The 15,494-nt window shown below is 40.8% G+C and overlaps 1 protein-coding gene across 1 annotated transcript; it reads right to left on the reverse strand.

The window, feature by feature from the left end:
• Positions 1–200: 200 nt before the first annotated feature.
• On the reverse strand, positions 201–13,952 carry LOC311140145 (chemokine-like protein TAFA-2; the record flags this gene model as incomplete). The annotated part of the gene is made up of 5 exons (XM_084175086.1): positions 201–1,518; positions 4,074–4,130; positions 5,101–5,225; positions 9,420–9,572; positions 13,850–13,952. The coding sequence occupies 4 exons, from the start codon at positions 13,950–13,952 to the stop codon at positions 4,101–4,103; spliced, it is 411 nt and encodes a 136-aa protein (XP_084031212.1). The 3' UTR covers positions 201–1,518; positions 4,074–4,100.
• Between the last annotated feature and the right edge of the window lie 1,542 nt (positions 13,953–15,494).

A 15,494-nucleotide genomic window follows, 5' to 3' on the forward strand; every position in this document is an offset into this window, starting at 1 on the left:
AAAGGAATCAATGTTTCATTCCACAACAGAGATACTCAATCTAAGGGCTGATGCATAATCATTATCAAGCCTTATCAGCTTCATACTGTAGCCTACACTGTGTGAATGTGGTACACTGTGTGAAGCATAGCTAAACAAAGTCAATCTCTGGTTTCTTCCTCCTACACCTGAGGAGGTTAAGTGTCACATGACAAGCGTTAAGTTAAGACACAACCACAGTTTATTATTCGAAGATGTTATCACTTGCACAGACGAAGGAAGCGTCAGCGATACCTGTTGAAAAGCGAATCAGAAATGAATTGTAAAAAATCACTTAACACTTAACCGGCCCCTACCAACCCCATGGACTATAGCCAGTATTAGAGAATGAATGCATTTTAGCTTGCATACATTTACATAAACTTTACATGGACATTCGAATCTGAGCCTCAGCATTGTGCAACATAGACAAACTAACTGGATCAGCTGGCAGTTGACAGGGTGATTTTCAAAAGAACTTAAGCAAACGTTAAGCACATTAGGGGTAACTCACAAATTGCGCACCACTTTCATTAACGTGTACATTTTCAAAAGTGTGTATCTAGTGCCTCAATCTGCTTTAGATCAAATGAAAGATGATGCCCTTGGAATAAAACATGCAAATCAAACATGACCTTCGGTTTTCAGTTTTGGTGCTAGAAATCCTACATTGTAGTATGCCCTATACATCAGTAGTCTACATGTATTTGTCCTTGGATTCATCACATTCTCTCATTCTCCCATTGGCCATTGGCTGCAACTCTCATTTGAATAAGCCATGTTCCCTGCACGCAGCACCATTGAGAATGGCCACCCATAATGATGGCCACCCATAATGATGGCCACCCATAATGATGGCCACCCATAATGAAATGATGGAGGTGTACATACGCCAATTCCAATTCCTGTCCCTTTTTTGTGCTCCTTTGAAAATCACCCTGCATGTTCAATGATTGGCTCAATACAATAAGGTCCACCAATTGTATATTCCTTCTTCTTACCATTGTCTGACCATCATTTGATTGTTAAAAACTGGATCGAATTCGACTCGTCCCTAATATCCATGGGGGATATTCTTGATATTGATGATACTCCAGTTTTCTCACCCTGTTACAGTAATGATGCACAATGCATTCCGAGGAAAAATTTCCCTAAGAAAAACTATCACTTTACAAATAATGTTTAGGCAACATTCCCCATTGTAATCCACTATAAGCAGAACAATGTTAGAGAATAAAAATACATCCTGATGTCCAATGTGGTGATAGTCATGTCTGTGCTTTTCAAAATAAAGGTCCCCTCTACTGAGCCATCATTTAGTAGTGTCCACTCTTCTCATCCAGATGTCCTTTGTTACCATGTGCTGCTTCAGTCTTCCAGAATATTCATAGTATAGTCTCCAATAGAGGGAGTCTCTATTTACAAAAAGGGTTTCTGCAATGTTCTTGAGTCCCTGATGGTATTCCACAGGTAAAGACCCAGTTACATTTATTGATCCACCTGTAACACAAACACATTTCCATAAACATCAGGCTATCCTGATTTCATCTCACAATTAATGCAGTATGTGCAGTGCAACCAACGTCACTGTTTTCACCACCAAGTTGTTGAGTTATAAAAGGATTCTAAAGAGTGGCTTTGAAGTGTAGACATAAAGGTTAATGAACAGATACATTAAACATTCATTGTTTCTTCAGGAAAGAACTGTGTTCTCACATTCAGTCCCTAGTGACTACAGAGTCAGTTTCTATCTTGTACTTTTCCCAGAAGAATTTGAGGTAATTTGGTGCAAAGTACTCACAAGTCTAACACAAGGCCTTTTGCATCTAAAGTTTACGGTTCATGTGCCCGCATTATGAAATGACCTTTTTTGAAAAGTTTACAATTCTTAATCTCATGACCTAATCTTGTATGATTAGGGGGTTGGTTTTCTTTGCTAGTTTTAATGAGAAAAGGCAATAAAGTGAGCAAAGAAAAGCTATCAGGAGATATTAGCGTCTCCACTCACAGTGGTCAACAAACAAAGCAAACTCATTAGCGTTCCCAGCCACTGAAATTACCTCTGTCACACTGACTGCACAAGTCACACATGATTTTGTCCACTTCTTTTCCCAGATAGGGGCAAAACAATGATGATAAGCATAATACTAAATCAAGACTTGAAATGCACAAGTGCTTTCCCCTGGATAAAAATTTGCTTTTTCAAACTAAATGCCTTTCCCCATCCGTGCTGGGAAATGATTTGTAGTGGTAGGCTACACTCAGGGGGAGGAAATTCCTTGAAGAAAATGGAATATGTTTTTGCAGTTTAGGCCAAGTTGTCGCTCAAATGTTCCCTGTTTCACCTTCCATATCAGATTCTGGCCTATTCTGCCAGGGATGGTGTTTTTATCTTGATAAAGGACTTGTCTGGATAGAATTAGCCTCATCCTACAGACTGAGGTTTTCTCCCTCCCCTAGTTTAATGCTGTCAGATACTCTCAGCGCTTCGGACCCTTCACAAGATTAAATTGCCCGTCATGAAGCTCCGGCTCTGACTGACAGCTCCTCGGCTCGGGCAAAAGTACATTCCGGAAAGGGTTTAAGAAACGTGCCTTGCGAGGAACACCCATAACACCTTCATAACGACGTTCCACTATCGATTCCAGCAGACTGTCTACCGCCTAGGCCAGTCTGACAGCTGACGGAAGCTGCCACAGGAGTTGTCAAGCTACATTTTTACTGCTGAACTTTGCAAAGAAAACAGGCACCTTTGACAGACTCATTTTGCTAATTCACCAATCAGTTATTTGACTGTGGACAGGCCCATTTTTCATTTGTCCTAATACACTGTATTCTCTGTCTATGAATAAAGTTGCTTAAAATATAGTGTGGATAAAATTCAGTGACAACCCCCAGGCATCGCCTAACTTCTTATAAAAAAATCCCTCATAATCATATCAAACACACTCTCTGTAAATTCCACAGATATTTAGGTTAGCACTACGCCACTTTGCATGTGTGTAAGGAGAGAGCGTCTTCTTGTCGTGCAGATTGCAATAAATTCTCCCCCTCAATGAGCCATTTACATTTCCTAGCTGTCATTGTGATTAATGTGGTACTAATTTGAGAATAATTCCATGCTAAAAAGACAAAGAGCAGACGCAGGCTTTTGTCAGCAGAGAAAGGAGCCTACACGAGACAGATCTAACGGCATCTCAGTGGAGTTGTCGCAGAAGGCGAAAATTAATTCATCGACTGAGATCATCATCACCAACAGAAGACAGGAGGAATTAAATAGGAATGTGGCATCCTCTGAAGGTGTAACTCATAATCGCTTTCTGAATCATATTCAATTGCATACATTGTGTTAAACCTAAGGCTGAGTGAAAACAATGAGCGAAACAGGCCTATAGCTGCATGGGTCAGCGGGTGACTCATGAAATCCGTAACAGAAAGATACCTAACCTGGCTCGGCTCATTATTCATTGTACAATTATTATTTTCCAATCTATAATGGCTAAATGGGTTATTTGGACATGTTATGCTAGATAATCATTCTCCTGTTCATTCTCCTGCATTCTCAATAGGTTTTGCCCGTGGCAGGGAAGCACATTAGCGGATAGATGGAAATATGCTTCCATTTTAATGTAAGGCAATTTTATTGAGATGGCATAATCACATTATGGGGAAGCAATGTATTTTCCATCTTCCAAAAGATGTCGAAATATCTTGGATGGGAGGTAAAGCAATTAGAAAACTCTCTCCAGCTGTTTTGTTGAATTTATCAATTTAAACCATAAATTATGCATGTATAGTCATTACTTGTGTCCTAATAAGTACAATTAAGGAGCCTGGTATAAATCTTATTTCCTCATTAAGTAAATGTTCAAACTAATGGAAATGTTTTGTTTGCTGTTTCTCACCAGCACTTGACACAGTCTGATACAGATAATGTTTAAACTGTAATATTCAATATTTGCATTAAAGGCTATAGTCTGAATTCAGAAAAACAATGAACATTAACATTGATATTGGTCCAATTCAATCAAATTAATCTAACAAGATTGCATCACCTTGATTCGGTTCCGTGGCAACAAGGGTTACCAGAGCTGATCCCGGTCCGATGAGATCTTTCCGGCGTTCCGTGTTAACAAAAACAGGGGGAAAAGAGGAAGGGAAGAGATTAGTTTTAGATTTCATACCAGGCGAAATTAACACGTGCGTGAGGTTATTATGGTTGATCAATCCATCAATACTGCTGCAGCAACAACGCCCACCAAAAAGGCCCCATTCCATTTTGAGGTCCCGACTAATCCCGGGATCAATAATTACAGGCTCCAGACAGGTGTGGTGTGGCCAGTTTAAATAATTAAGTACATGGAAGGAGGCAGAACTCAAGTCTAGGGGTCGTCATAACCCACGGAAGGATACGGGCATCGGGTTACCGCGTTAAAAGCAAGTAATTGGAGTGAGTAATTTGCAAGTTTCGGTCCTCAAAATGGCTCTGATAGTGCTAAGGAGACATGTCGGCCCCTCAGATATAGGTCCCCAGGGTCCCAGTAGTGACTACAAACATTAGACGGTTTTAGAGTGCTGTAATTTCAGATGAAACATTTTGACCTTGACCAATAATACAAGTAGGCAAGGTCAATAGGTTGAGAAACATATAGGTCTGTCTTCTTAAACTGAAGTTGACTACTATGAGGACTTGAGGACTACTATGACCCCTACCATGTTGGTACTCTGTACAGCTGAAATTGAATTCGATGGCTTGTCTAAAGTGTAATGTGTTGATTAAGATGACCCTTACATTTTACATTACATTTTAGTCATTTAGCAGACGCTCTTATCCAGAGCGACTTACAGTTAGTGGGAATCGAACCCACAACCCTGGCGTTGCAAACGCCATGCTCTAACAACTGAGTTACATCCCTGCCGGCCATTCCCTCCCCTACCCTGGGCCAATTATGCGCCGCCCCATGGGTCTCCCAGTTGCGGCCGGCTACAACAGAGCCTGGATTCGAACCAGGATCTCTAGTTGCACAGCTAGCACTGCGATGCAGTGCCTTAGACCACTGCGCCACTCGGGAGGTACCTTACCTTGGTAGTCTTTATCTTGTTCCCCGTGGCGCAGCTCCATCCCTTTAGATCTGGGAGGACTTTACACTCCTCCCCATCCAGACATGGATGCATCTGACACCACCACTTCTGCTCCACTATAGAGGCTAGAGGAGAACAGAGGCATCGTTATAATGAGCAGCTTTGAGAGTTACTAGGGAGACAGACAGGAACAGACATTTTCCTTGTTTTACAAAACACTAGGGCTGGGAATTGCCAGGGACCTCACGATACAATATTATCACGATACTTAGGTGCCGATACGATATGTATTGCGATTCTTACGATTCTATATGTATTGCGAATCAATACTGCGATTTTATTGAGATTTGATGTTCCAGACATACGGTATTGCTCACTATATGTCTGCTGCAGAGAGACAAGAGAGAGCCATGAGAAAATGAGTTTTGATAAGTCAGGGAAATAAAAGTGCTGAAAACATGTTGGCTCATAGATGGAGAACAAGCTATAGGATGAAAAATACCAGACTTTTGGCGCAGGTACAGCCGACTACATCTAGCTAATGCTTACCCTACCTACATTTTTTTTTTTACTAATCGATACTTGGAGTCAAATATTGATATAATTTTGGCCAGAAATAATTTTGCGATATGGAACTGTATCGATTTTTTCCCCCCATCACTACAAAACACCACGAGGTAGTTGTATTGTATTTAATGAGAACCATCATGCACAGAGGGTGGATATATTAAGATAAACTTATTTGTGTCCCACAGGCATGATTATAACAGCAATATTGTGTAAAGCACATTTAGAAGTGACAGTAATTGTACAACGTTGGCTGTATAATATTGAGGGTTGCATGTTTGATGTCCAACCAAACTGTTGGAACAGGCTACATTTCAAACACTTAACAAGGTTTTGAGGAGGCGATCAGGCTCAAACTGAGATGAGAGCTCAGGTAACCCCTGGACGTATACAAAAGAATAATTAAAAGGTTAAGTGCTGATCATTTTTCAGAGATCACCCGTGGAGCACTTTAAACTGGGCGCCATTGGCACAGCGCTTTAATTTGCTGAGAATGTCAATACTCAAATGTCATCGAATAGGTCAAACGCATCTGGTGCCAGACTTTAGGTGTGAACTGCTTTTCAAGCCCAAATTGAGGCAGCTCCTTCTGCCTGGTTGGTGGTCTGACTACCACATTAGTGTGGGTAAGTGATGTTCTGGGACTGACATGGCATAGATGTAAGTCAACTTCAAGTGTGTTTTTCGAAAATGTCAGGGTTTCAAATCGTCCCCTTCCCTTAGAAAGCATAGTGATTGCTGTGCACTTTCTACTGATTTCAAAGCAGAAACGTATTCCCTTCTCACCTCCTGTAGACCTAAATAAAATAATACTGTACATGGATAGAAAACTTTATGGGATGATGATACATCAGTCTTAACATTCTGATACACAGCACTGTTAATCACCTACATTCACTGTGCAATACAAGGGAACAGGTTTGGAGCCTTGCAAATTAATCTGAGAGCTTCTGAATATGATACTAGGTGCACAAGGAATGCAGCAAATATAATGTGAGCTAAGCAAAACTGGGAGGATTGTGAATTCACGGTTCTGCGGTCATAACTTCAGCCTTGTGGAATTTTAAAGTGGTTTTGTGGATATGTAAAGCTGAGTTGACTTTGCAGTGAGGCCTGTTGAAGTGTAGCTAAACCTTGAATGTGGAAGTCAGAGTGGTTGTATGATATAATGCAATGAAAGGAAACATGATGCAGCAGTCAGCTTTATGATTCAGAAGAAGCACATTTACCATGTATAAAGATATATATAGTACATTGCACTATAGTATATATAGTACTTGTACATACCAAGTACATTGATATCATCATTGATACAGCATTAGGCCTATATAATGATGGTCAGTATTGAAATTCTTATCATGTACATTGAAAACCTCTTATGAATCCAGAAAACTGTTTAGAGAATAGAAGAGATTTAAGGAAGACATTTGTTTTTGAAAGCCAAGAGTACTCTTGGCATACTTCGCTCACCACATATGAATCAAATGTATATTTCACACTTATTTCATGGTAACACCTTCCCTGCTTGCCGCAAATGAGATTTGCTCCAAAACAAGGAGCAGTCACTTATACACCTGATCTGTCAGTAATTTGAGGATTAAGTTGTACGGTATCAACGTGAGGTGAATCCGGCTTGGGCCCGATGTTGCATTGAAGGTGTAAAATTGGGTTCTGATGGGAAAAGACAACACATTTCTGCGTACTCATTGAAACGGTGCTGAGATTCACAACATCTACCTTCATGCCTTCAGAAAGTATTCACACCAGTGGAGGCTGCTGAGGGGAGAACAGCTCATAATAATGGCTGGAACGGAGCAGATGGAATGGCACCAAACACCTGGAAACCATGTGTTTGATGTATTTGATACCATTCCACTGATTCCGCTCCAGTCCTTACCACAAGCCCGTTCTCCCCAATTAAGTTGCTACCAAACTCCTGTGATTCACACCCCTTGAGTCAATAGATGTTAGAATCACCTTTGGCAGCGATTACAGCTGTGACTCTTTCTGGGTAACTCTCTAAGAGCTTTGCACACCTGGATTGTACAATATTTGCACATTATTCTTAAAAAAATTCTTCATGCTCTGTCAAGTTGGTTGTTGATCATTGCTAGACAGCCATTTTCAAGTCTTGCCATAGATCTTCAAGCCAATTTAAGTCAAAACTGTAACTAGGCCACTCACCATGTCGTCTTGGTAAGCAACTCCAGTGTATATTTGGCCTTGTGTTTTAGGTTATTGTCCTGCTGAAAGTTGAATTTGTCTCCCAGTGTCTGGGAGCAGACTGAACAAGGTTTTCCTCTAGGATTTTTCTTGTGCTTAGCTTTATTCCATTTATTTTTATCCCTAGTCCTTGCTGATGACAAGCATACCCATAACATGATGCAGCCACCACCATGCTTGAAGAGTGGTACTCAGTGATGTGTTGTGTTGGATTTGCCCCAAACATAACGCTTTGTATTCAGGTCATAAAGTTAATTTCTTTGCCACATTTTTAGCAGTTTTACTTTAGTGTCTTATTGCAAACAGGATGCATGTTTTGGAATATTTTTATTCTGTACAGGATTCCTTTTCACTCTGTCAATTAGGTTAGTATTGTGGAGTAACTACAATGTTGTTGATCCATCCTCAGTTTTCTCCTATCACAGCCATTAAACTCTAACTGTTTTAAAGTCAACATTGGCCTCATGGTGAAATCCCTGAGTGGTTTCCTTCCTCTCTGGCAACTGAGTTAGGAAGGACGCATGTATCTTTGTAGTGACTGGGTGTATTGATACGCCATCCAAAGTGAAATTAATAACTTAATAACTTCACCATGCTCAAAGGGATATTCAATGTCTGCTTTTCTTTATTTTTACCCATCTACCAATAGGTGCCCTTCTTTGTGAGGCATTGGAAAACCTCCCTGGTCTTTGTGGTTAAATCTGTGTTTGAAATTCACTGCTCGACTGAGGGACCTTACAGATAATTGTATGTGTGGGGTACAGAGATGAGGTAGTCATTCAAAGTTCATGTTAAACACTATTATTGCACACAGTCCTTGCAACTTATTATGTGACTTGTTAAGCACATTTTTACTCCTGAACTTATTTAGGCTTGCCATAACAAAGGGGTTGAATACTTATTGACTCAAGACATTTCAGCTTTTAATGTGTTATTAATTTGTAAAAATTATGAAAAACGTAATTCCACTTTGACATTATGGGGTATTGTGTGTAGACCAGTGCCAAAAAGTGTCTCAATTTAATCAATTTTAAATTCAGGCTGTAACACAACAAAATGTGGAAAAAGTCAAGGGGTGTGAATACTTTCTGAAGGCAGTGTAGTTGGCATGTGCATGTTCAGCCTTCTAATTGGCTCACTTGGTTTTACAGCACTATAGGGAGTTAGAGGAGGAGTACAATTCAGCAAGACCATTACTGTAAAAGGCAGAGACAGTACTGAGTTGTCATAAAGCACCAGACTCCACTAAATGTAAGGAATTGTTGGTTGAAAAACAGGAGACCAAACTAATTTCCCCTGAGGATACGACTATATGGCACAGGAGCACTTCTGGTAAACACTTTTTAACACATTTAATTACAGTTTAACACTTAAACACGTAAAACAAAGTATAAATGAGGCCTCTGTGGATGGCTATAACTAAGCACCTTGTGGTCTGAAGCGTTACAAAATGAATAACAATTCTTTAGAGCAGTTTCACTAAGGAAGACGGTGCGAGCTCACAATATAAATATTCAGCTGGAACGTACCATCTACACAGGACGGGGCAGCTCTGGTCGTCCCGGCCACTTGTCCAGGGAAGCAGGAGCATTTAACAGTTTGGGAGCGTTCTTCTATTTTGTTCTTGTTGCAGCATCGATGCAAAGCCACAACCTCACAAGTGCCGGTTCTGACTTGATGCACTGTAAAAAAACACCGAACAGAATTAGCCACTTGATAACTCAGTACAAACTTGTCAGAACTCAAATAATGCAACACTACTTCTAAGTAGCCTAATAGCTCAGTTTATTATCATAGTGCAGCACAAAAAAGAGGCGTAACGCAAAAACTAATGTATTACTTATGCTGTGGGACTGCAAAAAAAGTTAGAATCAAGGGTTCATTTTTAACAGGCAATAATGTAGGCCTACTATATGGCCATTGTTGAGTTAACTTTGTATTAGGTTCACTAACAGCCTGTTCACATATTCAGAACACTGGAGGCATGCTCCTGTTAAGGGAGGCTACCTAATACTTCTGCGGTACCCACAACCCTGAAGGTACAGAATAACTATGATTAAGCTTTAAAACAGTTTGTAACTTCAAGCATCAGCTGAGGAATTAGTAGGCTATTTTGCCATTCAAAAAACAATTGAAAAATCCCTATCTCAGGAGTTTCTTACAAGTTCCCCAGAAAAGAAGGTGCAGTTGTTGCAGTATTTTGAGCCAATTTACAGCTCACGCTACATTGTCTGAATTATTTAGGGACTGTGCTGCTCCCTGCTCTTTTAATTACATGTGACATTTTCACGAGGAGTCCGTCCTTCTGCAGAGGCAGTTATTGCTCATTTGGTAAACAACAAATGAAAAGTGCTGTGGAACCTGCCCACTGATTGCTGTACTCTATACCAGTGAAGCCAGCCAAGCTTATTTAATTAAATTGCATTTGCATGCCTTGTTATTGTGGAATCTTCAGGCATGTTTTTTTTTTTATCACTTAGGCAGAAATGTCGTAGGAGGAGGTAGGATATTGAGTCGACTGTATTGCAGCTGCATCAACACCTAAACTAACATCCTGAACGCCACCATCACTGGGACACAACGTGGAAGAATCCCACCTCAATCAATAACATTTGAACGTTTACAATAGCTTCGATCTATCATTTGTACCCAAATGTTTCAAATCAAACTGAATGCAGTGGTTGAGTACCATTGCTCAGATGAGATTCCTCACACTAACTGTTAGGAGTTCAAGCAGATGAGTAGTCGTACCATGTTATAGAGAGGTGTTAGGTATAGGGCTATAGATCAAAAGACACACAGGAAGTGAAAAGGAGGGAGGCGGAGCTCTTTTTTGATAATACACAAGTTTTGATAGCGCTTCTGCTATCGCCGTCCCCCCGGTCCCTGCTCAAACATCAAAATAACTGAGGAGCAATCACTTGAATGTAGCGGGAGGCTGACTCACACTCTACTCGTATAAAAAAAGATATGAAAGACAAATATGTTTCTGCCGGCGTTGCTTAGATCTATGTAAAGGTAGCGCCACGCTTCACACAGAGAGGAAGAGGTTTTTTGAGTAGATTTGGAGCTCTAGCCGTATGACCACTGTGCTGTCCTGCTATGAAACAGAGGTTTTTTATGTACTTGGGAATGAGTCTTGTCCCAGAGTCCCAGAGAAGCGCCTTTCCCTGCTGGGCCGGTGCAAGGGAAAGGAGTGAGTGGCTTTATACATTGGTGAAAAGAATATTCCAAGGTGATGAAGAACTGGTGACCCATGTAATTGCTATGCACTGACTACAAATTGATTCTCTGGGTCCCTGTTAGGAAAGTGGCACCAACACTACAGTTCATGATTATATTCACTTTTTGTTTTTTATATAACCATTATTTCTCTCTGTTTGAGAGGCTTTTGGCCGAGCCAGTCACATATGTACAGTACAGAATGTCTAGATTTTTTTTAACCTTCAATCAATTCTGAATATGTAATTCTAGTAATTGTATGCAAGTGAAGACAGCCAGCGGCACAATAGCTTTTCATGGTTCTTATGCTGTTCTGCACCTGACGTCCGTAAAGCTTGGTCCATAGATAGAAAACTGTTTTGTCATCAAGTTTCATATCATTTTGATCATGTAAATTGGTTGTGAACACATCCTCTCTCTTTCATAAGATACCTTTTACTCAAACTCTTGATATTGCAGGGCTCCGCTGAAGCGGACAGTCTATGTAGTGAAATCCTCAAGGCACACTACAAATCAGATTAAGAAGTGAAATAAAATGTATTTTCCGAGGGCAATGCAATTGCGGATCTATTCCCAACCAAGAAGTATTGATTGTGCTGTTTCAGAAAAAAATTAAAAAGATAGGACTCCCAAATGGTTGGGAACTGTGCTCTTGAGGAAAAGAACAATGTTTATTTTTTGGCAATCCATTTGCACTGTTACCAGCCAACTGATTTCCCAACAAACACTGGAAATCGACAAAGAAGATAAAATACACTTACAGACATAATAGGATACTCGCTCTGGGTTGCCCGTAATTCAAATAGAATTGCTCCCGTATAATGGGGGGATAAGGACATTCTCACAATGTTTCTAAGTAGGCTGAATACGTCGTAAACCTTTGGAGTGAGACCATGCTTCATTGTACATTTTATTGCAATGCGCTAATGGTCTATGACAGTAATTGGACAAACCATCGGACAAACTAAAGCAATATGTTAAGTCCCAGTGCTTATTGTATGTGTCCAGTGTTTTCCCATTGGATCAATACTTGGAATACTAGGAAAAAGATTGATTATCAGGAACATTCATCCACTGAGTTTACAAGGACAGTGGATCATTGTAATGATAATGATTGTAAAGGTCCTTGGACATCTTATTCCAAGGATGTGTATCCGGTAGGAGTGCCCATAGGGTCAAGTGCTCTTGTTGTGCCTCTCCAGTATTGCACCTTGGCCATGTAAACAACTCAATACAATGGCAAATACAAGGTGAACTAGAGAAAGCAACTCGGAAAGCGAGGCAGATCACTCTTCCAGCACATCTCAGCAAATGAAAGCCGACACGTCAAAGCGAAAAGAGGGAAGAGGGTTTTGAAGATATACAAATCTATGCAGCTTTTTGCTGACAGAAGCCACTAATATAAAAAAGTATTGCGAGCACTCAAATAGGACACAAAGTGCATTAGAAAATCAATTTCTTTGCTTGCCGAAACCAACAATATTTACTTAGGGTGTTTTTTTGTTTGTTTTTTTTATGGTATAATTTCTTTTTTTCTTGTGTTCTCTGGGAATAATTTATTTTCTCGACTTTGAACGTGTTCTGGGTTGATTTCATCCCTGGAATGATAACAGGTTTACAGCAACAGAAATAACACCCGAGGGAAATTAGGGGACCGCTGAAGCTATCAGATAGAAATTGAACATGTGCGAGATTATTCGGATCCAATTCCTGCAGAAATGATGAGCGCCTTGAGTAAGGATCGCTGCCAATCAAAAGCCACATGCTGGAGGCCCATGCCCTACTTTAATTGGTCGACAGACAGAAGAAAGCTAAACATTTTCTGTCATGTCCACGAATGGCCATCCTGCATGTCTATGGAATCACCTTGCCAATTATCTACGACAGTGGATTGTCAGTGAAGCTCCCAGTGTTCAAACCAATGAGGTTGAAACATGTGAGTTGCCCCACACTTGTAATGTTACTGAGATGCTATAATTGATCTCGTCGGGTTCTAGTCATGTTCTAGTGATGTCCCAGCTTGTCAACAGTCTTAACAAGACAAGGGAAGTATTTTGAATTACACCTCTTTCACACATTTAAGCTGTCACACAATCCTTTACCGTTGGAACATCAGGTGCATTTAATCATCTATGACATCGAAGATAAAACATCTAGACATACTATAGGCTATAAAAAACAATTAGTAAGTCGCTCTGGATAAGAGCGTCTGCTAAATGACTTAAATGTAAAATGTAAATGTAAATAATATGAGAGCTCAGAGATCAGACATCATTTAAACTAGCAGGATGAATGTCCAAAACATTAGGAACACCTTCCTTATTGAGTTGCACCCAACCTTTTGCCCTCAGAACAGCCTAAATTCGTTGGGGCATGGACTCTACAAGGTGTCGAAAGCGTTCCATCGGTGCGCCTGGCACCTGCTACCATTCCCCGTTCAAAGACACATATTCTGTCTTGCCCATTCACCCTCTGAATGGCACACATACACAATCCATGTCTCAATTGTCTCAAGGCTTAAAAATCCTTCTTTAACCTGTCTTCTCCCCTTCATCTACACTGATTGAAGGGATTTAACAAGTGACATAAATAAGGGATCATAGCTGGATTCACCTGGCCAGTCTATGTCATGGAAAAAGCAGGTGTTCATAATGTTTTGTACACTCAGTACCAAAATGAATGTAAAGAAAGGCAATGAGCATGCTGCTCTTAGGCAGGTGTACTGTACTGCCCTTACCTCTGTGACCTTCTGTTGGTCTGGCCATCTCCAGCAGAGTCACCATGCAGACCATCAGAAGTAGAACCCCTTTACTTCCTTGCTGTGTGTGTCTCTCACTCATCCTGGGAGAGACAAACAGAGAGGGGGAAGAGAGATACACGACTACATTTAGTTTGTTTTAACAATGGTTAAACACTTATACACAAGCATCCCATTGTCTACTTCAGCATCTCGCACGTTAGGCATTTAAGTCATCCAAAACATGGCAGTTGCATCTCAGTGGTCTTAAGCGACTTCCTCTATCCACATAGCTATTATTCATCAACGTTGATCTGTAAAAACTGGACAGGTGAAAGCAAATCATCTAGTTGGTTTCTGCCATATTACTTTCACCAATCCTGTCTATTTGGATCAGTGCGAAAAGAGGAAGACATATGTCTATTGAGGTCCTGTGGTTCACATTCATTCCGCTCCTGCCTTTTCAAATCCACTTCTAAGAAAGGTACAACAAGTATCCATCTAATAATAATAATAATATGCCATTTAGCAGACGCTTTTATCCAAAGCGACTTACAGTCATGCGTGCATACATTTTTGTGTATGGGTGGTCCCGGATCGAACCCACTACCTTGGCGTTACAAGCGCCGTGCTCTACTGTCTTCTCCAGTGTTGTAGGAGATGTGCTTTAAATTGCATCAGGCATCAGGCCAACCTCTGCTGACCGGAAGCCTACACACTAGCCAACTACTCATCTCTACCTTCTCCTTCATTATCCCCCTCTCTATCCCTCTCTCCCTCTATCTTTTTCTGCCCATCCCCTCATCTCCACTTTCATTTACTTGCTTTACCTCCGTCTCTACCATATATCCTAATTACCTCTCTCTCTCTCTCCCTCTCTCTCTCTCTATGACGGGAGCCAAAGGGCCACTCAGAGCAGGTGAGGCCCTCTGCCACCCCCACACAGGCCCTCACCATTTCAGCAGGGCAGAGGCATTGACAGGCCCGTGACGGGCTGTGGTTCCACACAGGGAGGAGATGAGAGAGGAGCCTGGGTTCTTCTACTCAGTATTAATCCATTCCTTCTGCCTTACCCTGGGCCCTGCACTCTTTTCTCCCTAATGAAGTGTGGTTGAGATGGGGACAGAATACATAAACCCTTTGGTATTGCTTGCTATCCTTGACAGGAAATGATCACATTTCGAACACAAGACACAAGTGGTGCAGTAATTACTGGAAGAGGTGAGGTATCAGATGCCATAAGGCAGAGACAGTTACATGTTTCGTTTGCCCCTTTTATTTCACCATCCCCTGTCTTTCTCTGCCTCGATCATTGACATATATATTGCGTATCTCTCACAGGGATTATCCGATTATTCTTGCATTCATTAAACGGAAGCCAGCCTTTGAGTGCGGAAATAGTGATTAAAAGATGGCCGATCGATAAAGCAGATACAATACTGACCATTCTAATATGGCACTGAGCTGCCATGGTGGCCCTGCACAGGATTAAATTTTTCAATACAAGATTTATCAAATGTACTGTTCATTCCACATCTCCCATAATAAGTGGATGTTACTATGACGCTGCATAGCTGTGCCAGTATATCATAACATGCATAGTACAAACAAACACATTGTCAGCCTCTTTCTAGTCAACAATTCA

Source organism: Coregonus lavaretus, assembly GCF_964263955.1.
Source record: "Coregonus lavaretus genome assembly, chromosome: 13".
In the NCBI taxonomy this organism is placed as follows: Eukaryota; Metazoa; Chordata; class Actinopteri; order Salmoniformes; family Salmonidae; genus Coregonus; species Coregonus lavaretus.